This window comes from Saccopteryx leptura, chromosome 4, assembly GCF_036850995.1.
Source record: "Saccopteryx leptura isolate mSacLep1 chromosome 4, mSacLep1_pri_phased_curated, whole genome shotgun sequence".
Classification (NCBI taxonomy): Eukaryota; Metazoa; Chordata; class Mammalia; order Chiroptera; family Emballonuridae; genus Saccopteryx; species Saccopteryx leptura.
In genome coordinates, this window is record NC_089506.1 from 138811970 (window position 1) to 138834821 (window position 22852).

General features: G+C 36.7%; 1 protein-coding gene and 1 pseudogene across 4 annotated transcripts in view; one reads left to right on the top strand and one right to left on the bottom strand.

Annotated features, from left to right (window-relative positions):
* The window catches only part of VCAN (versican), a 130361-nt gene extending 115060 nt beyond the window's left edge, over positions 1-15301 (top strand). For all 4 annotated transcript variants that reach the window (XM_066381789.1, XM_066381786.1, XM_066381785.1 and 1 more), the window contains 3 exons: positions 7168-7312; positions 13100-13282; positions 13432-15301. In XM_066381789.1, coding sequence (XP_066237886.1) covers positions 7168-7312; positions 13100-13282; positions 13432-13559 — 456 coding nt within the window. In that variant the 3' untranslated portion in view covers positions 13560-15301. The remainder of the gene's footprint in view (positions 1-7167; positions 7313-13099; positions 13283-13431) is intronic.
* A 1600-nt stretch (positions 15302-16901) lies between these two features.
* Positions 16902-17060, bottom strand: LOC136404582 (U4 spliceosomal RNA; annotated as a pseudogene).
* Between the last annotated feature and the right edge of the window lie 5792 nt (positions 17061-22852).

Consider the following 22852-nt stretch of genomic DNA (forward strand, 5'->3'; position numbering starts at 1 on the left):
GAGGACTCACACCTCTCAGGGCAACCCATCCTGCAGTGAGAGTCCTTCAGGGCTGCTGCTCACTCCTGGGAGCGGGGCAGCCCTTTCCGCATTTCAGTTCTTCCTACCAGTCTCAGTGTGCTTCTTCGGTGATCTTTGGTTATAGACTCCTCTTAGTTTAGTCCAAAATTGGTTTTTCAAGATGATTGTTCTTAAATTAAGTTATAATTCACTTTGGTCCTGGGAGGTGGCCGTAGGAATGTTCGCCTACTCGGTTGCCATCTTTCTTCCTTCTTAAAAATCTTAATGTGGAAAAGCAAGCACTGCTTTAGGGATGTTGCCATTCTATGCTTCAAGAATCTTCCTTGCTCCAGCTTTTCATTTTCACGGCCCAGCTATTTGCATATTTCCTTATAAATAGATTTGCTTATATCTGTGGTAACTGATTAATACTGGTTTACTCTTGTTTTTTTTTAACTGAAAGCAGAACTCAAAGTTGAACCCAAGCAAACTCCCTTTTTAAAGCAAAGCAAAAAATAATTCCTGGTTTATTTCTAAGTCTTGTATGTTTTTGAAATAATGCTTTCTAAACCTTATGGGAAAGACAGTTCTCTCTCTCTGTGTAAGGAATTGGTCAATTAGTTACATTACTTTTTACCATCACTATGCTTTGTTCATGCTTTTGATGTTAGTTATCTGCTGAGAGTTTAGGACCATTGATTGTGGCCTTGTGGTGTGTATTTTAAAGATGAAAGATGCTTGGCATGTCTGAATGACAGCTGGGGCTCCTAGACACTATATAATCAGATTCATCTTGAAAGGATATAAACCCTGTCTGACTTCAGAAGTTTACTGATAATTCTCAAAAGCAGAGACCCCACCCGTAACTACACAAACTCTCCTCAAGTATGTTCATTGAGTCAAATTGGAGACTTGTGAAGGGCTAGAAGGAGAGAATAGCTCTTCATTCATTCTGCTTGAGAAATGTGAGTCGCATCACTGTGAAGTCTTTGGAGCTGAGGTCACTCTGTGAGAGGGAAGGATGTGGCCACAGGGAAGTTCTGTGAGCTCCGGAACACCTAGAGTCATTCTTCACTTTTATGTTAATATGAGACAGATATACAATTGTGACAATAAAATATGGATTATTTGGAGTAACATTTATAAAGTTTGATAGCTTTGGATGAAGAACTTCAGTCTGCTCTGTTTTTCTCCTGAACACTTAGATTAGTTCAAAATGGATTCTCTGGCTTGTGGAGAGAATTTTCACATGAGAAAACTGTACTTAGCCCTCAGATTCTAGTTGGGATGTTGTGAATCATTTTATATTTTTGGTAGCTGACCTACTTTTCCCAGTTAAGGGTCAAGGGAAGAAAAAGACAATAACTGAAAAGTTACTAAATCCAATTTAATTAAAATGGTTGTTGTGTTTGCCACTTTTGTTTTTTACAGGTAGAAAGTGGTAGTCATTTAATTGGAACTCTAAAAATAAAGTAATTTTATCACAATACACAATGTTAAGCAGTTTGATGCTAGGCATAAAATAATTACCTCTTAATAAAATGCAAATTTGTTTTAGAATATGTAGAAAATGTTACATTTTAGCTAGCTTTTCTCTATCAACTATTTGAATCTTATGTCATAAGTTTCTCTGCCATCAGATGAAAATAGAAATGCCAAGTAATTTAGGTTCTCCTTTTCTAGTGTAATATTAATTTAATTCTGGTGTCTGGGGTCAGAGGCAACATGAGTTTGAGATTTGGGGAGAAGAACATAGGTCTGTGAGGCACAGAAAACCATGTAGGAAGTCTGACCACCATTTTTTTCAACAGAGTTCACGTGAATTTTTCCCAAGTCATGCTAGCTTTTTGGAATAATTCTTAGTTTGCCCATCCAGCCGTAGAAGAAGGTTGATCCAGGCTAGATCAGAGAGGATGAATGCTTATAATCTCAACAGAAAAGGAAAAAATCCATATGAGAGTGGTGAATTTTTCTCTGCTTAGTCCAAGAATCTTTGTTTCAATACGTATGAAACGACTGTGTAGGTAAAAGAGGCTCTATTACATTCTTATAACTCAGAATCGGTTTCCTAAGGAGAGATCACTTCCTCAACATTTAACTGTAGTGAAAAAAAAGCATTATTTAAACCCAAAGTCAAAGATTTATTTTTCTTATACTCTTTCTCCCTGCAAGTGATGTTAAATAAGGCTGTAAAGCATTTATGAAGAAACAAAGAAAGTTGTTCAGAAAGCTGGAGTTTCCTTTGCTAACTCAGTTTGGCAATAACATGAAGCAGAATCAAAGCATCCTAGCCAAAATAAATCTGCACAATGGAGCTATCAGATATGAGGTAATAGTGTGACATGCTTGTGGGTATCAGACATTCTTGTAAAAACCACAGACCTAAAATTTGGTCTTGCATCATTAAGCCACAGCTCTGCCAAGCAACAATACAGAGCACACATTTTAAATCACTGTTGCAAGCCAGATGTAATTCCTACCAAAAACAATTAAATCTTTTACCGGAGATCTGGGTCTAGGCAACTCACACCCTGAGAATCACTGCAGTGGCATGGAACCTGAATCTGATTTCAGTGTGAAAATGAAATGGTTACTGTTCAGATCAAGAGAAAAAGTCAGCTGCAAAATGTAGGACTGCCAAATGACTATGACTTGAAGTGATATTTGTTGAGGTTAGATGTAAAAGGGGTTAGCTAAGAAAGCTGAGTGTCCTTTATTATAGCTTCATAGATCCTTTTACAATGTTTATTTTCAATGATTAGAGAAATAATTCATGCTCAATCTAGGAAAGTTGGAAAGTATGTAAGAACACATAGAATAAAATACAATTTCAGTCTCATCACTCAGATATTAACCTTTTAACATCTTACTTCATTTCCTTTTGATCTCTTGCACACACACACCTGCATCTGAGAGGATGTGTCAAATTTTGTCCTTTGTAAGCTTTTAGTGTTTTGTTTTTTAACTTTAACTTAATACTTTAGTATTTCCCATTCCTTTATATATTCTTCAGAGACAAGCTATTTAGTAGTTATACAATATTTAACTTGTCTGGCTATACTATAATTTATTAAATATGTTCACTCTATAGGTTATTCCCCATGTACTGCTAGTATAGATACACTGCTCACAAAACTAAGGGATATTTCAAAGTGAATATGAAGCGATAAAGAATCTCCTGGTTTTTTTGAGCAAAGAGAATGTGCTGCTCTTTGTTAGACTATCAGGTAGTGTCTGTAACTATCTTTAGGGTGGAATTTTAGAAGTGGAATTATGAGGTCTAAGGATAAGAACTTTTTGAGCCTTTTGATATGTAATGCTACCAGGATTCCAGAGAAGTTATTTACTTCCACTGGCTGTGTCCGTGGTTGCTTATCTCATCTATCATTTGTTAGCAGCAAGCCATATTTCCGATTAGGGGTAGGTGTGCATAGGGGAGAACATAACACACTTTGGGTTCCTTATTTCTAAATGTCAAATTATTTACTAAACAATACCAGTGTGTGTTCAGCATAGTTCCTCACTTCAAGATTATGACATTAAATAAAAGAACCCTAAATTCCTGTGCTCGATGAGTTTACATTTTACTAAAGGGAGAAAAAAATAAAAATAAATAAATAAACCATATAGAAGGTTACACAATAAGTGTTATGAAGAAAAATAAAGCAAGAAAGAGAGATAGGCAGGGACAAGAGTGAGTAGGGACAAGGAAGGGAGAGCATTGTACAGTTTGCAAATAATATTGGGATGTTGGAAATTTTCCACCTTTGAGGACATTTTCTTGTTTCTTATAAGAGGTTAGTTAAAACTAAGCTAAAAAGTATTACCCTCCAAAATCCAAATTAAATATGTGCTGGAATCTTTGACCATAAAAGGTATTAAATGTAGATTTTTGTTATCTTTAAGAAATTTTTTGTTGTTGTTGTTTTATTTATTATTTTTGTACTATCTTTTTTTTTTTTTTTTTGTATTTTTCCAAAGCTGGAAACAGGGAGAGACAGTCAGACAGACTCCTGCATGCACCCGACCAGGATCCACCCGGCACACCCACCAGGGGCGACGCTCTGCCCACCAGGGGGCGATGCTCTGCCCCTCCGGGGCTTCGCTCTGCCACGACCAGAGCCACTCTAGCGCCTGGGGCAGAGGCCAAGGAGCCATCCCCAGCGCCCAGGCCATCTTTGCTCCAATGGAGCCTTGCTGCGGGAGGGGAAGAGAGAGACAGAGAGGAAGGAAGGGGTGAGGGTGGAGAAGCAAATGGGCACTTCTCCTATGTGCCCTTGCCGGGAATCAAACCCGGGTCCCCCGCACGCCAGGCCGACGCTCTACTGCTGAGCCAACCGGCCAGGGCCTATTTTTGTACTATCTTAATGTACCTGTTAAAGACAAGTTAGTTAATAATCAGCAACAAACTGAATATGACTTTTGTATCTCTGCTTTGTTGTTTCATTTCCTTGTCATCTATTAAAGGAGATTAGGGAGGGAAAGCCTTGGTGGGTAGAGGGTGAAAAATAATAAGGAAAAAAATAAGCAAAGCAAAGGAAAATAAATAATTAGAACCCAGTTCAGAGCAGAGCCCAGTTCCTAGTCTAAGGGAGATCTACCAGTCAAAGTGCTTAGGTGAGTGTGGTCTGAGCTCCTGCCCCGGGCCATCTGGGGGCAACTCAGTGGCACGATTCAGTCCACTAAAGTTGATGTAAATCCTTCTAATTTCTGAATTTGGTTTTCCAACAGAGAAATAAACAAATATTCTGTGTTTTGGCAAACAACAACAACAACAAACTTTATTAAGCTTCTTTTGGTTGTTTGCAGTTTTATCACTCTTTAACGACCCCCCAAAAATAACAACAAATAAATAAAGCCAAGATCTCTAATCTCCTATTTTAATTTTGGCATGACAGAGGAGAACTTTAAAGTCAAGCTAAGCAAAGAGATAGAAGGAAATGTAGATCTCTTAATCCTGAGGTTTTCAAAGTTTAGGCTTCTTACTAATTATTTCATGAAAGATTTAACTTTTTATCATATTTGAAAGTTTTAAAAGCCGTATATTTTTTTTCTGAGAAGAAAAAAAAACTATAGATATTCTGTAGTATATTTATTATACACTTTTAAAGACACAAACTTAGCCATGGTGGCAGTAGGAGTCAATAGTAGGACCACTTTTTCATGCTAAGAATTGAGGACAATTACCTTAATTCTTAGATATAGTTCTTTCTTCTCTGATTTAACTTTCTCAATTAAAATCTCTTACCTATTGTTTCAAATCACAGACTTATTTTAAATTTTATTCAAAGAAAGACTAATAGATCTTTATGCCCAGAAAAGATTGTTATATGAGCCATTGTTACTTAAATTTGAAGTTTTATTTCTCCCACGTGAAGGAACCTTGTCGACATCACATTGTCAATGCTAAATCTGATGTAAAACCACAGTAGGCAAAGCAGAGTGGGAAAGTGATATTCAAGTTGACCAGAAAAAAATTAAACAAACAAAATGGTCCAGTACCACATTCTAGTTAGGAAACCCAAGACTAGGAAAGTGGATTCTCATTTATAGTCCAATAATATTTTCATCTTATTGGTGTTTATTATTTATGAATAAGGATAAGGTCTCTGTTTATTATATAATTATTGGTTGATATGAAGGCAGTATTTTAAAGTAACAAAAAAATAAATGTAAATCAGAGTTCTGGGTACATAAAATCTATAATGTTGAAATTACTCCTAATTCTGTTAGATTGTAATAAGAGATAATATGTAACAAGTACCTTACCTAGAAGAAGGCTTTATTCGTTGTAGGGTTGTAGGTGCTGAATAAATGACATGTATTATGATGATAGAAGACAAAAGGTATTTCCAGTTATATATCATTGCTCAGAGTGGGGAATCAATAGATATTATCTAAAGATAGAGATGTAAAGGTAACCAGTAGAACATTAAATCAGTATAGTCCTTTTCAATTATCTGAACATACATTATACAAAAAAAACAACAACCCTGAAACATATTATAATAAGTTATACAGTGTACTTTTAAAAGCTTATGTTTTGTATCAATATGTATAAATGTGAAAGATATTCCTATTACAAGAAAAGAACTAAGCCCTGGCCGGTTGGCTCAGTGGTAGAGCGTCGGCCTGGCGTGCGGAAGTCCCAGGTTCGATTCCTGGCCAGGGCACACAGGAGAGGCGCCCATTTGCTTCTCCACCCCTCCTCTCCTTCCTCTCTGTCTCTCTCTTCCTCTCCCGCAGCCAAGGCTCCATTGGAGCAAAAGATGGCCCAGGTGCTGGGGATGGCTCCATGGCCTCTGCCCCAGGCACTAGAGTGGCTCTGGTCACAACAGAACGATGCCCCGGATGGGCAGAGCATCGCTCCCTGGTGGCGTGCCGGGTGGATCCCGGTCGGGCGCATGCGGGAGTCTGTCTGACTGCCTCCCCATTTCCAGCTTCAGAAAAGTACAAAAAAAAAAAAAAGAACTAGAAGTTAGATCATAAAGCAAAACTCAACTGTATGGTGTACATAAGCTCACATCTAAACAGAATAATTCAGGAAGGTTGAATATAAAATGATGTGTACAGGTATAGCAGGTAAATGCATAAAATAAAATAAATATGGCAAATATCTTAATTTTTTAACCAGATAAATGAATTTAGATTAAAAATCACATGAAATAAAGCAAAGAAAGGTACTTTATAAGGTAACATAGAAAAACAAAAGAATACAAATTTGATTGTACTATAATCACAACTGTATAAATTATATGTGCCCGTGAGGACTGGAGGAAAACAAATAGATCAAAGTGATGAGATTATGGATCTTTTTTCCTGTTCTACTTTCATTGATGCTGTTATAGTTAATAATAATGACATGATTAATTTCTTAAATTGAACACTGATTATATATTTAGAATGTAGAATAAAATTTCTTAGCTATATTTCATTGCCAAAGAAAAAAATACATATTTGTTGAAGAGAGATTTTGAGATACATATATTATCCATTCAGGGCATAAAAGTCTTTTTCTTTACCACCAAAATCATTTTAGCTCAATGGTGAAACGTAAACCATTTAGTTCATCCTAATTTGATTGTGATGTAATGCCACTGTCATGCTTAGAATGTGCTGTTCTTTGTTGGACTATCAAGTAGTTATTGTCTCCCTCCATTTTTGCAGCAATATGAGAACTGGAGACCCAACCAGCCAGACAGCTTCTTTTCTGCTGGAGAAGACTGCGTTGTCATCATTTGGCATGAGAACGGCCAGTGGAATGATGTTCCCTGTAATTACCATCTCACCTATACTTGCAAGAAAGGAACAGGTAATAATTAGCCCATTAATAATCTACACTTAATCTGCATTTTCATTATTAAGTAAACTCAGAAAGATTAAGCTTCACTCTTTAAGATATAAGCTGGGTATGTCATGTTCATCATCTCTTGTTGCTCTGGATTTTTCACTCTTGCAAATCAGTGGAGAGGTTTGCATTCAGTAATGCATCACCATAGATTTTAGGTGCTTAGGATAAAAACAAAAAAATGGCAGCAGCAGCAGCTGCCATCCCAAGGGTTTAAAGTCTGGTTTATTTTCATGAGGAAAACGTTAAAAAAAATTGGTTGTCAACATTTCAAAATTGGGATATATCATTAAATATTCTCGTTTTTTTTTACTTAATAATAAAAGAAAGGACTTGTACCATTTGACCCAGTTCAACTTCTCTGTGGTTGAAGGACTGGAATCGACACTACTGTCCTCCCGACACTACTGTCCACCTCCAGTTCATTGTGGTCCTCTGTATGTAGTTCTCCCTTCTTTTAACTGCCTGCTCTCTGCAGGCTTTGAACTTTTCAATCATTTCCTTAGAAGCTTAGTGTAATGCATGTACACTATGGACTAAAATAACCATCCTGACATCTATAATTGAATGCCTTCAAGAAATGTTTATCATTAACCAGTATATTTGAATTTCTAAGGCAGGCTGTATAGACTTCTTCCTTAAACAAATAGGAATTCCATAAACATTTTTTAACATGTTTGCAATAAATAATGGCGTTAAAACATGGATATTTAGGCTCTGGCCGGTTGGCTCAGTGGTAGAGCACCGGCCTGGCGTGCGGAAGTCCCGGGTTCGATTTCTGGCCAGGGCACACAGGAGAAGCGCCCATCTGCTTCTCCACCCTTCCCCCTCTCCTTCCTCTCTGTCTCTCTCTCTCCCTCCCACAGCCGAAGCTCCATTGGAGCAAGGATGGCCCCGGGCGCTGGGGATGGCTCCATGCCCTCTGCCTCAGGAACTAGAATGGCTCTGGTCGCAACAGAGCGACGCCCCGGATGGGCAGAGCATCGCTCCCTGGTGGGCGTGCTGGGTGGATCCAGGTTGGGTGCATGCGGGAGTCTGACTGCCTCCCCGTTTCCAGCTTCAGAAAAATACAAAAAAACACAAACAAACATGAATATTTAGTCTCTAGACCTAGATAGACTTTTACCCATCTTAAGTAAGAGTACAAAGTACAAATTCAACATATAAAATCCATTTATTTTTTAGTATAAAAATAGTAAAACTACAAATTCATACTCTATAAATATTTTTGAGAACAGCAATAATGAGAAATGCTGTTAGAATAACGAGAACTCTAAGATATACAAAGCTTAGCTAAACGCAACTATTATTTGTGACTACTTTGCTTTTTTCTGATCTAGAGTAGAATTCATTGTGAATATCCTTTCTACATGAGCCACTTTCCTGACCACATGCATTACTTCAGCACTTCTGTAATGAGACTTGTGAAAATAATAAATTAAGTGTTTGTTTTTCCTGTTTCTAATGTAAGAAGTCTTTAATGAACTGTTTGTCTTTAACCAAATGTCATGTTTGCTTTCTCAGATCTCCAAATGGTGCTTGGAGTCGTGCTTTTCATTTCATGATCCAAACATTCTTATATATTCTATGTTATTCTTTCCTATAGCAGGGTTTCTCAACACCAGCACTGTTGACATTTTGGCCCAGGTAATTCTTAGTTCTGATGGGCTATCCTGGGTGTTGAAGAATGTTTAGCATCATGTCTGCTTTCTAAGCACTAGCATTCTCCTCTATTCCACTCCCTCTCCTCTGCTTTGTGGCAACTAAAAATGTCTCCAGAAGTTGCCAACCATCCCTGTGAAAGGAACCTACCCAAGGTTGAGAACCACTGCCCTATAGCTAAAAAAGAATTCACAAAACCAGGAATACAATTTACATTTTCCAGTGGGAAAAGAGATTTATAAAATGTTGGCTCTACCACATTAAGTGAAAACAAAACGAAACAAAACAAAACAGAATGATCCTGATCCTTGTATTTTTATCTCCCTACTGTCTTATGTTTATTTATGTAGATTTAATTCTTTTTTCTTTTTTAGTTTTTTAAATTCTTCTTAAGTGAGAAGCAGGGAAGCAGAGAGACAGACTCCCACATGTGCCCTGACCAGGATCCACCTGGCAAGCCCCCTACTAGGTGATGCTCCGCTCATCTGGGACTGTTGCTCCTTTGCTCAGCAATCGAGCTATTTTAGCACCTGAGATGAGGCCATGGAGCCATCCTCAGTGCCCGGGGCCAACTTGCTCCAACCAAGCCATTGCTGTGGGAGGTGAAAAGAGAGAAGGGAGAGGGGTAGAGAAGCAGATGGTTGCTTCTCCTGTGTGCCCTGACTGGAAATCAAACCGAGACATCCATGTGCTGGTCTGATGCTCTACCACTGAGCCATCCGGCCAGAGCCGGATTGTTTAATCTTTGTTAATCAGTACTTTCGGGAATTATATAAACTTTATAAATGTCTATTGACTTTTATAAAAGATGTTCATTTCTCCTTTCAGATTGTTTAGATATCTTAAAAAATATAGACCTAGGCCTGACCTGTGGTAGCACAGTGGATAAAGCGTTGACCTGGAAATGCTGAGGTTGCCGGTTCGAAACCCTGGGCTTGCCTGGTCAAGGCACATATGGGAGATGATGCTTCCAGCTCCTCCCCTTCTCCCTCTCTGTCTCTCTCTCCTCTCTAAAAATGAATATAAAAAAATATATATATATAGACCTAAGTAGTTCTATTTCCAGTTAAATATCTGTAAGCAAAGATTATAATATATACAACAGGTACATATATGTATATATATTTAAAAGAACATCTCAATGCATACTATCCATATTTCTCTGGAGAATCCTGTAGGTTCCTTTCAGTCCCATCTATTTACTTATTTACTTCCCAATTCCATCTGTAGGTAATGACATAGTTCCTTACTTTTCTCTTTAGTATTATCACAGATGTTTGTATCTGTGAACAACAAATTGTTTAGTTTTGAACATTTTTAATCTTTACATAGTGAAATCATATTGTATGTTTTTTATACCTTGCTTTTTTTGTTCAGCATTATGTTTGTGAGATTTATCCATGTTGATGCATGTAGCTGTATTTCTTTGTTTTTTTCTGCTGTATAGTATTTCATTGTGTGACTGTATAACCTTTTATTTATCAATTCTCTTGTCAGTGGACATTTGGGTTATATGAAGTGTTTTTTGCTAATCTACACAGTGTTTCTATGGACATTTTTTACCTTGTTCCTGGTAGACGTTTCTGAGTTTCCATAGGGTATTTTTTCAGGAGTGAAGTGCTGAGTCATAGGATATAAGTACCATCAAATTTACTAGAAAATGCCAAATTGTTTTCCAAAGTGGTTGTACCTGTGTACTCCCACAAGCAAAGTGTGAAAGGTCCTGTTACTCCACATCTTCGCCAACACTTGATATTTTTGGACTTTGAAAATTTGCCAATCTGGTGGGTATAAAATGTTATCTCTTATGATTTAATTTGCATTTTTCTTGGATACTTTTCCTTTGATATTGTTTCATACACTATGGGTCAGTTATGGCTTTCATTTTGTACAGTTTCTATTCATGTCTTTTGCTTTTATTTTAAAAATTGATTGCTCTTCTTTTATATATTAATTTATATCCTGAAAAAAAAATCCCTTGACAATGAGATATTTTGCAAATATCTTCTTTCAGTTTGTAGACTGTCTTTCCACTTACTCTCTGTCATTTTTTGTTGAACATAGTTCTTCAATTTTTTACATTTTCCTTTATGAGTTAAACCATTTTTTTTTAGCTCACGAAATCTTTACTACCCTAAAATCATAATGATATTCTGCTGTGTTTTCTAAGTGTTTTATAGTTTTGTCTTTTATATTTATATATTTAAACCATCTAGAATTGATTTGCCATGTATTCTCTGAGGTAAGGAAACAAGTACATTTTCTTCATAAAAATACCCAGTTGTCCAAGTAAAAAGCTACTTTTGCTCACTGCTTGATCATGTCAGTTCTGTCAAATATCATGCATATTATGTGTGGATGTACTTCTGATCTATTTGCCTGTCCTTGCCAATACCACACTCACTGAACTATTTTAGCTGTATTTGTCTTTATACATATCTAGTTTTAGAAGAAATATGTATATTGCTTGCCTCACAATTATAAAGACAACTTTTAATTTGTCAACATAGCACAGAATTAAGTATAATGAACTATCTAGTTCATAATGTTTAACCTTTTATGTCAGTTTGGTCTCGTTTTATCTGGACTGTGGTATAAACTTTTAATAGTACAATGAAAGAAGTACAGGTATCCAGATTGAGGTTATCATTGAACTGCATGCATTGTGTAGCTTATTAATTGAAAATGATATCTTATTATAGAAATCTCTGCTTTAGGAATTTGTGAAGATCAAATAGATGCACAAATATTTCTTATTTTTAGGTATATGTAGTATAACTTTATAATCTATTTTTAGGTTATGTCTATGAGTGACAATTCTTATATGAATAAAAAAAGATGCTTGGATTGTGTTTCCTTAATGACAACTTTGTTTGCTATGGGTCAGTACATCTCCAGCTGTTTTATCTAGCAGAAATAAATGAGAGGAACTAAATACATAAGTTAAACCCAAATTTGTCATTGCAAAAGAATGGGATTGCAAACAGCCTTATGAATATGTAAATAAATTGAATATTTGTAAACTTTTCATATTAGAATGTTGACATCCAAACATCTTGATATCAAGGTTTCTGGTAATCATTTTCTCATTAAAGAGCTGCATTATTTTATGAGAGAATATAATATGTTCTTGTTGTGGGTCTTGTGGTGTCAGAATTCTTAGGAATTGCATAGGAAATCCCATTTAGAAAGATTATATTTAAATTAAATTATATTTTATACCAGATATATAACAAAATACCATCATTTGATAAAAGTTAATTTTAGATTTAAAACAAGTACACCAATATTTGATAAAACTGTAAGTTCAAATTCAGTTAAATCAATATGTCCAGCCTTTTCAATTTCAAAACTGCAAGATTTCTTTTACTTCTATTACTTTTTTCTTATTCACTACTGCTACATTTATTAATACTTAGCATTTTTTATTGAAAATATACAATTATACTTAAATGTTCCATGATTACTTTCAATATTCTTCTCAAGAGGTCATTACAAAATCAAGCATGAATATTGTGTTCTGATTTTACCTGTCTCCATATGAAAGACAAAGAACAAAAAAGAGTAAATAAACTTAAATAGAACCAGAGATATTTATTGATACTTAAAAGTTTATATTTTATCCATATTTTGGACATGTTTTAACCATATTTTGAAACTGTGATGTTATTACGGATTTTAAGTTTTTGCAGGAAGTGACAGTAATAGTTAATTCTCATAATTCATTATTGCTCCAAGTGAAGGTGGGAAGTAAGGTAGAGCTTTGGGTAGTGATGAAGACAACACCACCAGGCCACATGACACAGGTGCTCTTCCATTGGAGATTTTTTTCTTTAGAAAAATGACCATTAACCTAATAGTTCTTTAACAGAGCACAATTCAAGATGACTTAATCTGAGATTCAAACAAGGCTCAGAGCCTCAATATTTAGTTTTTTTCTTGAAAATTTTCAATTTGCTTATTCTAAGTGATTGCTTTTGATGAAGTGGCTGATTGGGTATACAAAGAGTGAAAGAGATTAAAAAAAGAGTCTCATATTGATAGAAATATTTAGATTATTTGGAAATAACTTAATTTACTTTTCTTTAGTTGCTTGCGGCCAGCCCCCAGTTGTAGAAAATGCCAAGACCTTTGGAAAGATGAAACCTCGTTATGAAATCAACTCCTTGATAAGATATCACTGCAAAGATGGTTTCATTCAACGCCACCTTCCAACTATCCGTTGCCTAGGGAATGGAAGATGGGCTCTGCCTAAAATTACCTGCCTGAACCGTAAGTGGTCCTTTAGAGAGAATGGACAGCCGTGCTATAACAACTACTAGCCACCTTCGTTTTACAGCTGCGGTACTGGTAGTTTAGGGTATGGAGCAAGTAATATTGTTGTGTTTTCTTTCTTTCTCTCTTTCTTTCCTTCCATGTAGCATCTGCATACCAAAGGACTTATTCTAAGAAATACTTTAAAAATTCCTCCTCATCAAAGGACAATTCAATAAATACATCAAAGCATGAACACCGTTGGAGCCGGAGGTGGCAGGAGTCGAGGCGCTGATCCCTAAAATGGCGAACATGTGTTTTCATCATTTCAGCCAAAGTCCTAACTTCCTGTGCCTTTCCTATCACCTCGAGAAGTATTATCAGTTGGTCTGGATTTTGGGAACCACTGTCCAGTCATTTTGGGGTTGCTGTGCTCTGAAAACATTTTGAATGAAAGCATTGGCATTCAGAAAGAAAGCAAACTAGATGAAAGGAGAGGAGGGAAGAGCGTAACCATTTGCAGCCGGGCCCTGTAGTTTCCACTTGCCTCCAGTGCAGACTGTTTCATAAAGTACACCAGCCTACTGTACTATTTAAAAAGCTCCATTTCAGCACCAATGGCAATGTAAATAAGATGATTTAATGTTGATTTTAATCCTGTATATAAAATAAAAGTCACATTGAGTCCTGGCATATTTAAGGATGATTATGGCGCCTTAGAGGTCTTTAATCATTGGTTTGGCTGCTTTTGGTAGTTTGTTTAGGCTGGAAATGGTTTCACTTGCCCTTTGACTATGAGCAAGACTGAGGACGGCTTTTTCAGGACAACTAACAAACACAGTTTCATAGGTCACACTGCGCCATCTCGGCCTCAGGTGTGGTGGGATTCCAAACAGTGCTGCTGCCTGGTGGACAGGATCCTGATGGAATGCATTGTGGAACTTGCCTTTGCTGCATTTCTTTTTCTTCACTCACAAGAAAGGCCAGAATGGAGAACTTTTCTATGACCAGGAACATTTTTTAGGGGTCAAAGTGCTAATTATTAACTCAACCAGATCTACTTTTTATGGCTTTCATAATACTAACTTGTACGGTTCCAAATCAACAGATTTCAAATGTATATAGACCCAGAGCTCTGAAGGGTGGGGGATTGTTAAAACAACAACACGTATTCAAAGCAAGAAATTTTGTATATATAACCATTTTAATCTTTTATAAATTTTTGAATGTTCATGTATGAATGCTGCAGCTGTGAAGCATACATAAATAAATGAAGTAAGCCATACTGATTTAACTTATTGGATATTATTTTCCCCAAACCTGAAAATTGACATAGTATGCTAGTTATTTTCAGTGTTAGCCTTTGTACTCCGCTCACACAGTTTGGAACCATATAATCATAGGTACTTTGTCCCTGATGAAATAATGTGATGGATAGAATGCATCAAGTGTTTATTATGAAAAAAAGTGGAAAAGTGTATAGTTTTCAGCAACTGGTGTTTGCCCATTCTAAGCAAGGAGCATATATATAGAAATAGTTAGATGTATGTGTTGAAATATTTTCTGTTTCTTCCCACTTGTTTTTTTCCCTTTATTTGAATAAACTTACTGCCGAAGATGACTTTGAATTATTATCCACTTAACTTAATGTTTAAATAAGAATCTGAAATGGAAAGAAGGCATTTAGGAGTTTTCCCCTAATTTTAGTTAGAATGACCTTGAGGAAAGTCAACAACATATGAAATGCAGATAGCAAAAAAACAGCCTCAACATTGATTCTTTTTTATAAACCCCCCTTTGGCTTAGAAGGAACCACAGTAGCTACAATCATTCATGGTGTCCTTGAGCTAGTTCCCTTGGTTGCTGCATTAACTGTAATCTACCACTAAGTGTTCCAGAGCACAGAACAACACCGTGTTGATTTTCCTCTTTCATAACAATGCACATAATACATTCCTGTATTTATATTATACCATGTATAGTGTAAAATGTGAATGGTTGTGTTTTTTTGTGAACAAAAATCTAAAATCTTTGTAACTTTTATACCTGCTTTTGTTTCACCAAAGAAACCTAAAGTCCTTCTTTTACTATACTGTGACTGGTCTGGTTATTTACAACTTTAAATCCTAATGTGCACCATCATCTTTACATTCTGAATCCACCACAGAATACTAGCTGCTCAGATGAAAGATTTTGTGGCCAACAGAGAGGTGATTATATGTGTTCCTGAAAAAATTGAGATAATAGTTCTGATAATGTTTACATTGGCCTACTTATGCATTAATCTCAAATATGAAACATGCAATAGGAAAGTGATAACTCAGATTTACTAAATGCTTCCTATGAACCAGGTGAGTGTTTTATGTGCATCATCTCCCAGTAAGCCTGTGAGAGAGGTTCTGTTACTCTCTGATTGATGAGGGATCCAATGTAAAGAATTCAAATCATTTGTCCAAGGTTAATACTTAGTGTGTAGTGGATGCAGGTAATCTCTAGAAATTGCATGTTATTCTCTAAAAATATATAAAATATTATGTTCCCAATTATTATACATTTAGGAGGCAAATTTACTGGCTAGAAATCATAGCTAAATAATGATAAGAAGATGTCAAGAACATCAAGTTCCTATCCATCCAGATATCCATTCATTCTTTCATTTGTTCATTTACTATTTATTAAGTACTTACTATGTGTCAGTCACTGTACTAGATTTGGAGATTTGGAAGGAATTGAGCTAAACAGATCTCTGCCCACATAAATTTTTTATACTAGATGCTATCCATGGGATTTATTGTACAGCCAATTCTACTCACTATCTTTATTAATAACTTGGAAATCCATTATATGCTTTGCAGTTACACAGAAGATATAAAGGGCAAAGGTGAATTGAAAATTATATTCAGGTTTCTTTCTTGGAGTATCAAAGATATATGAGAAGTTGGGCATGAATAGATTCAGAAGAGTTTTCATGTTGAGCTTCTCCTTTTAAATTTTTATTTATTTTTGAGAGAGAAAGGGAGAGAAAGAGAGAGAAACATTGATTTGTTATTCCACTTATTTATGCATTCATTGGTTGATTCTTGTTTGTGCCTTGGCCAGGGATCAAATCGACAACCTTGGTATATCAGGGCAAAGCTCCAAACAACTGAGCTACTTGGCCAGGGCCTCAACTTGTCTTTTTAATGTCTGATCTGTTATTCTTTTACACAGAACTTTAAACAGAAATGACCTAAAAGAGTATATGGGAATTTGTATCACTTTTATACAGACACACTTTTAGATGTCAATAATTTCATCAAGCAAATTTTATTGCTGTAAGTACAAATAATAAATACTGTGAGATGTTCCATCACCCAGATTACTGGGACAAAGCAAGAAGTTTAAGGGGACCTGCACTATTAAAACTCTCTATTCATGTCTAAAGGCAAGATTACATATCAGGGGGAAAGATGTGCCTCTATCATAGGTGGCTATTTAAGAAGAGGTGGTCTTTCAGGGTAGCTGAAATGGCAAAGATGTAAGAGAGAGATTGTATAGGGAGGAGTACACTATTTTAATGTGATAACAAATAGGCCTTTGCCAATCTTAACTGAACTTTCAAACCTGTGCAGGAAATAGGAAATGAATTAGCCTTGAGCTAATTGCTCAGAAGTCATAAATCATATAAAATAAAGTTATGATAGAGTTTGAAAATGAACAGATAAACAATGTAATAGGTCGCATAAAGGTTTATAATTAGCAATAATCGCGCCTCAGATAAACCTCATTGGCTACGACACTGCCACTGCGCAAAGCTGGGTCGCATAAAGGTTTAGAGTTGATTTTGTGCATCAGTTCTGTGTGAATGCCTGCCAAGAAAAGAATCTATAAGAGAAAATGTATTTTAAAGGCCAAAACTGCTATTTTCATGTGGTTAAAGACTCGGTGATGACTTTAACATGTTTTAATGAGTTTCTTTTTATGTTTCCTAATATTACAAATGCAGTGAAATGGTTTTTGAAGAAAAAGGTCCTCAGTGAGGTTTTTGTGCTGATATTTGTGTCTTTTCATTGTGCTACAATTCCCATTTGCTAAACAAACCAAAATTCACCAACGATTCTTTTCTAAAACAAGTCTAAAGTGAAAGTTTATAAAGGTCCTTGAATGAGTCATTCAAGACTGTATAATCTTTGCCCGCTATTACTCATTTCTGTATGTTTGGATCCTAGCTGGACAAGAAAGACCAAATGCCAAATGCCAGACAAGAACAAAAATGGTTTTTGTTGAGGTGTTTACAGAATAAACAAAGCCTGAGTTTTAATTGGAGTTTAATTCAGAGTTCTACCTAAGTTCCTGAAATGATCCGGTGGAAGATGAAAAGGTTGCTGCCTCAAGGCAGTAATTCTTAAATGATTTTTTTTAAGTGTTTGCTCTAAAATAAAAATTTCCATTACTTTTTAAGTTGTCAACCAAAATTATTTTTTATCATAAAGTTAAACAATTGTAAAGGATGTCATTTTGGGGCATATTTTAAATATTGCCAGACTAAAATAAACATGTACATCACTACTTTTTTTTTCTTTTTTAAGTGAGAGGAGAGAAGATAGTGAGACAGACTTGCATGTGCCCTGACCAGGATCCACCTGGCAACCCCCACCCAGTGCCAAAATGCTCAAATAAACCAAGCCATCTTCAGAGCTTGAGGCTGATGCTCAAACCAACTGAGCCACTGGCTGTAAGAGGGGAAGAGAGAGAAAAATTGAAAATTAATTTTATCTTGTGAACATAAAAGTGTAAAGTAAAGAATCTTCTGGTTTGAGTGATCATTGTAATTCACTGATACAATTGGTCAAAACAATATTTTGCTTTTACAAAACTTGAAGAATAATTACACAGATTTAAAATATTTTATTAGAAATATATCTTAATAAGATGATTAGGGCTGTTCTCCCCCATCCCTATTTGCATTTTCATGAGTATTAACTTAAAAGTGGAATGTGTCATGGTATAACATCAATTCTATTCCTATTTTGTAGTTATAGGTTTAAACCCTGAGAAAAATTGTTCACACAGATAAGTAGATGGAAATGACTTTTTTATTATGCAGTGCTACTCAATTTTTTAATTATATGCCAAAAGTCAGAGTAGTCTATCAAAAGTTAGTTTCTTAGCTGGCATCTCAAAGAAAATCTCTGGAAATTTCTCTTGTAAACACCTGACTTAAAAAAAGGATTTAATTTGTACTGTGGCATCATAATTATTTGTTTTGATTCATTCTTCTGTTTGCTCAGCTTTACCTTACAGGGCAATGCATCATACAGCTCCCGATGAGTAAGAGGTGTGTTTGATATGGTGGCTGTTTTTATGAAGAGTCAGAGTCAAGTTATACATGTGCATAACAAGTTTCTCTGACAATTGTTTAGAGCCTTTGGTTCTTAGAGTTTGTTCCCTGAAGTAACATCATTAGTGTCACTTAGGAACTTGTAAGATATGCAAATCCTCAGGAATTACCTTACTGAATTAGAAATTTGGGAGTCAGAAGAGCACCCTGGGTTTTCAGAACAAGCACTCTGGAGGATGGTGATGCAGCTTAAGTTTCTGAGAACTGGTGTAAAGAAGATACAGAAGTAGAACCATCAGCCCCCGCCACAGACACCTTTTTTACACAGATGAGTTTTAGGAAAGAGGCCAGATAAAAGTTGAAGCTCTGGAAGTGGCTTCTCTTTATGGGCCCATGTACAACTTGGGGTATTCCCAGGGTAAGCACCTCTGGTCTAGAGACCACTGCTTTAAGATACACAGTCCTTAAAGTACTTTTGATTTTTAGTACAGTATCTATCGATATTTATGAGCATCTGTACTATCGGTTGGTGGTGATTACTTTCCACATTTAGGGCCTCTGGTTTTACAGGTGAGAAAAGCTTTTTCTACGGGGAAAACTGAATAAACCAGCATGATTAACAGTGATCATTTCTTACAAGGTAGACCTGACACAATGCAAGAATTAAGACAAATATAAAATCAAGAAATAGAAGCAAAAAAGATACACTGTAAATTTCCATCAACAGCCAGCCAGGAAAAAGAACTTTAAGTTCAGTGGGAAACCCTGGAAAAGGGCTAGGCAGGAGAATCCTTAGGAGAGATTTGATGTCTGAATAATTCCAGTCCTTAGCTCAGATCGCCCTCCCCCATTAGCCAGGTTGAACTAACTGTTCATTCAGTAATACACATTATTTACCATGAGCCAGGCACAATGCTAGATATTGGGGATGCTGTTATAAACAAGACAGGCCAAAACTCTGTCTTCAGTGGTTTTTATGGCCAAATGGGAAAGATTGACAATCTCACTAAAGCAGGAAAAGAATTGATTTCTCAAAATGTTGCTAAAGTCTCCATTCTTGGCCATCTCTTTGTCTATCGTTACCTGATTCCCTCATAAACATGGCCTTAACTACTTTCTACATTATGGTAACTTCCATCTCTCTTTTTTTGTGTGTGATGGGCATATATTCAGTTGTTTGATTTCATGATATATAAACTCCAAAATTGAATCGTTATCCAATCCTGCTAACCATCTATGCATCTTTTTAAAATCAAGGATGCATTCCAGTCTCCTAATTTAACACCCATACTCAATTACCAAATTGTATTAATTCTATCTCTAGAAGTTTCTCATAGCCATTATCTTTTCTCTATTCCACTCTCTTCAATATCTCTTATACTATTAATATCTCTAGATGAATCACATTTAATCTTTTGATTATATTAATTTTACTAATTTTTTTTTTATTCAGTGAGAGGAGGGGATGCAGAGACAGACTCCCGCATGCACCCTGACTGGGGTTCACCCAGCAAGCCCACTAGGTGGTAATGCTCTGCCCACTGGGGCATTGCTCCACACTTGAGGCAGAGCCCATGGAGCCATCCTCAGCACCCAGGCTGACCTGCTCCAGTCGAGCCATGGTTGCAAGAGAGGAAGAGGTGAAGAGGGAGAGTAAGAGAGGGCAAAAGAGAGAGAGAAATGAGAGGGGGAGGGGTGGAGAAGCAGACGGGAACTTCTCCTGTGTGCCCTGACCGGGGAATTGAACCCAGGACATCCACACTCTGGGCCGACACTCTACCACTGAGCCAATCGGCCAAGGCCCAGAGTATTTTTTCATATGTGTCAATCAGTGCTTGGCATTTTCCAGCTCAGAATTCTTTAGAACCTATTGTCTACAAGATAAAATTTAATTATATAAGCATAGCAAACCATTTTAGCGGGGGGGGGAGGGGGGAGAAGACACATCTGTTCTAGGTATTATGTGCTTAAGAAAAACAGAGGAATTGATTTAAAAATCTTAAATAAATCAACTATGAAATGTAAGTTTTAGTTTTTGTCTCTTAGTGAGACCAGTTTGGCTCCTTGTTCAGTCTCTGATCAAAGGGCAGGGTATCTTCGTAGCATTTGGGTACAAGGTAGAAATGGAAGACCAGAAGAGCTATGTTAGTGGGACATAGGTTTGCCTTTGCAGACAGACTCTCCACCCATCTCTTCCTGCCTGTGCCCTGTTTGCTGGCTGTAGATTGCTCCTACTGGGTTCAGTCATGTGAGCCAGCAAGGCAGCAGATCAGCATGAAAGATGAGTGATAGCAGTGTGTGTCCCTGTGGCTCCCTTTCAATCCTGGGCTGCTTATGTCTCTATAGCAGTCAAAGCCCCATCTCCACACAGACCTGTCTGTCTCTTGTTTCACTACTGTTCTCTTACCTTGACGCTTCAGACTGGAGGTAGTTGGAGCTCTCCACTATTCTTGGCTCAAAGGTGCTGCACTATAAATTGTGATTTCCTTAAGCTGCCTACCTTTGTAAAATAGTCCTGCTATTAGACTCTCTTCAGCTTACCCAGTCATCTGTTTCCTGCTATATTCATAATTGACAAAGTGTTTTTAGATGCTCTTATTTAGGAAGTTGGGAATAACTCAGTTTATCCCAATCATAGGATGATCACATGCTACGTTACAGTCTGGAAGTTCCACGTTGGCTCCCTTGGGTTTCTTCCATAGCATCGTATTGTGTGCTATTCTGAGGTTATAGCTTTAGTTCCTTCCTTACAACCACTAAACACTAAACACGAGATGGGTGCAACTGCCAGCCAATTTTCTGCCTCAGCTCTGCATAAACATAGCTGTGCTGCAGACTGGTTGGTCCTGAGGCTGTGTTCTCTGGCTTATATCTCCAAAATAAAATGTGATACTCCCCAGCTTGAGATCACAGTCAAGTTCAGTTTTCAGTCCTTGTTTCATAATTGAGAGCAAAGAAAAGAGTCAGAGTCAAGTTATACATGTGCATAACAAGTTTCTCCGAGACTAAACCCCAGTATTTTTTAAGCTTTATGGCCATACAGGGGGAAAGTGGGGAGAGAAAGAAAGAAGACGGACATTTAAAGCAGTCAACCCACCTTGTTTTTCTGGATAGAAACATGCTTTTACGTATCTCTTACAGAAGATTTTCCCCTTGGTTTTGAAGGAGCTATTCCAGGGTGATTTTCAGTTCTACAATTTTAAGAGCAGGCTCCTCCTTGGGAGAATTTGTAAAAGAAGGAGCTGAGTTGCTCTGCATTAAAAAGTAGATTTTATTCTCTTCTCTTACAAAATGTGTATTCTTAGAGTGAACTTTTTGTTTAAAATATATTCTGTTTATTTTCTCTGGGGTCTTGATGCCAAGGATTGGAAAACATCTGGCAGAAGGGACTGGCTCTGTTGAGGAGGGAGGTTGGTTTCAGCAACATGCTGGCAGATGTGGTGAAATTGAGAGAAAGCTCCAGAAGAGATCTGTGGAGGAGCCTATAAACCCCAGGCCAGGTAGCTCAGTTGGTCAGAGCATCACCCCAACATGCTGAGATTGTGGGTTCAATCCCTGGTCAGGGCACATACAAGAATCAAAACAAATAGATATATTTCTCTGTGAATGTGTCTGTCTCTCTCCCTTTCTCTCTCTCTCTAAAGATAAATAAATAAAATGTTTACACTCTGGAATAGGCCAATAAAGTGCAATTTTAAGTGTTGCTTGGTTATGTTCTGTTTCCTCATGTCTCTCTGGATGGTTTTGTTAAGGCTTAATTGGGCTTTTAAGAATTAAGAGATGAGCCATGCCCTTATGGGGAGCAGTGGAGAGGTCAGTAGTAGTAGTCTTAGTAAGCTGAATGATGATAATGTGATGTGGTCTGGACCTGTATAGCTGGTCCAGAGGTTGCTGGGGTCAGAGTGACATGCGAGGAAGACTTATGCAGCAGGGCCATGTGCCAGGAGTGTTTGGTGAGAGGAGTCTACAAAAATTTTTATATATTTTTTTTGTCAAGGGACAGGTGGTCTTGGGAATATTGTTTCAGCACTGAAGGGAAGTTCAATTTCTTAAAACTAAATTTGGAAATATCTGTCTTACATAGGCTTTGTTGTAATAATATTCTTCAATGCTTAATATGTGGTATTGACTTTTAACTTTGAGTCTTTTCTTAAAATATGAGGTAAATTAACAGATACTTTCATTTTGTGTAAGGATATGTAAGGCAAAAAGAGTAATTTGAAAATTTAAAAATGAATATCATAATCAAGAAAAAAATTACTTAGCAA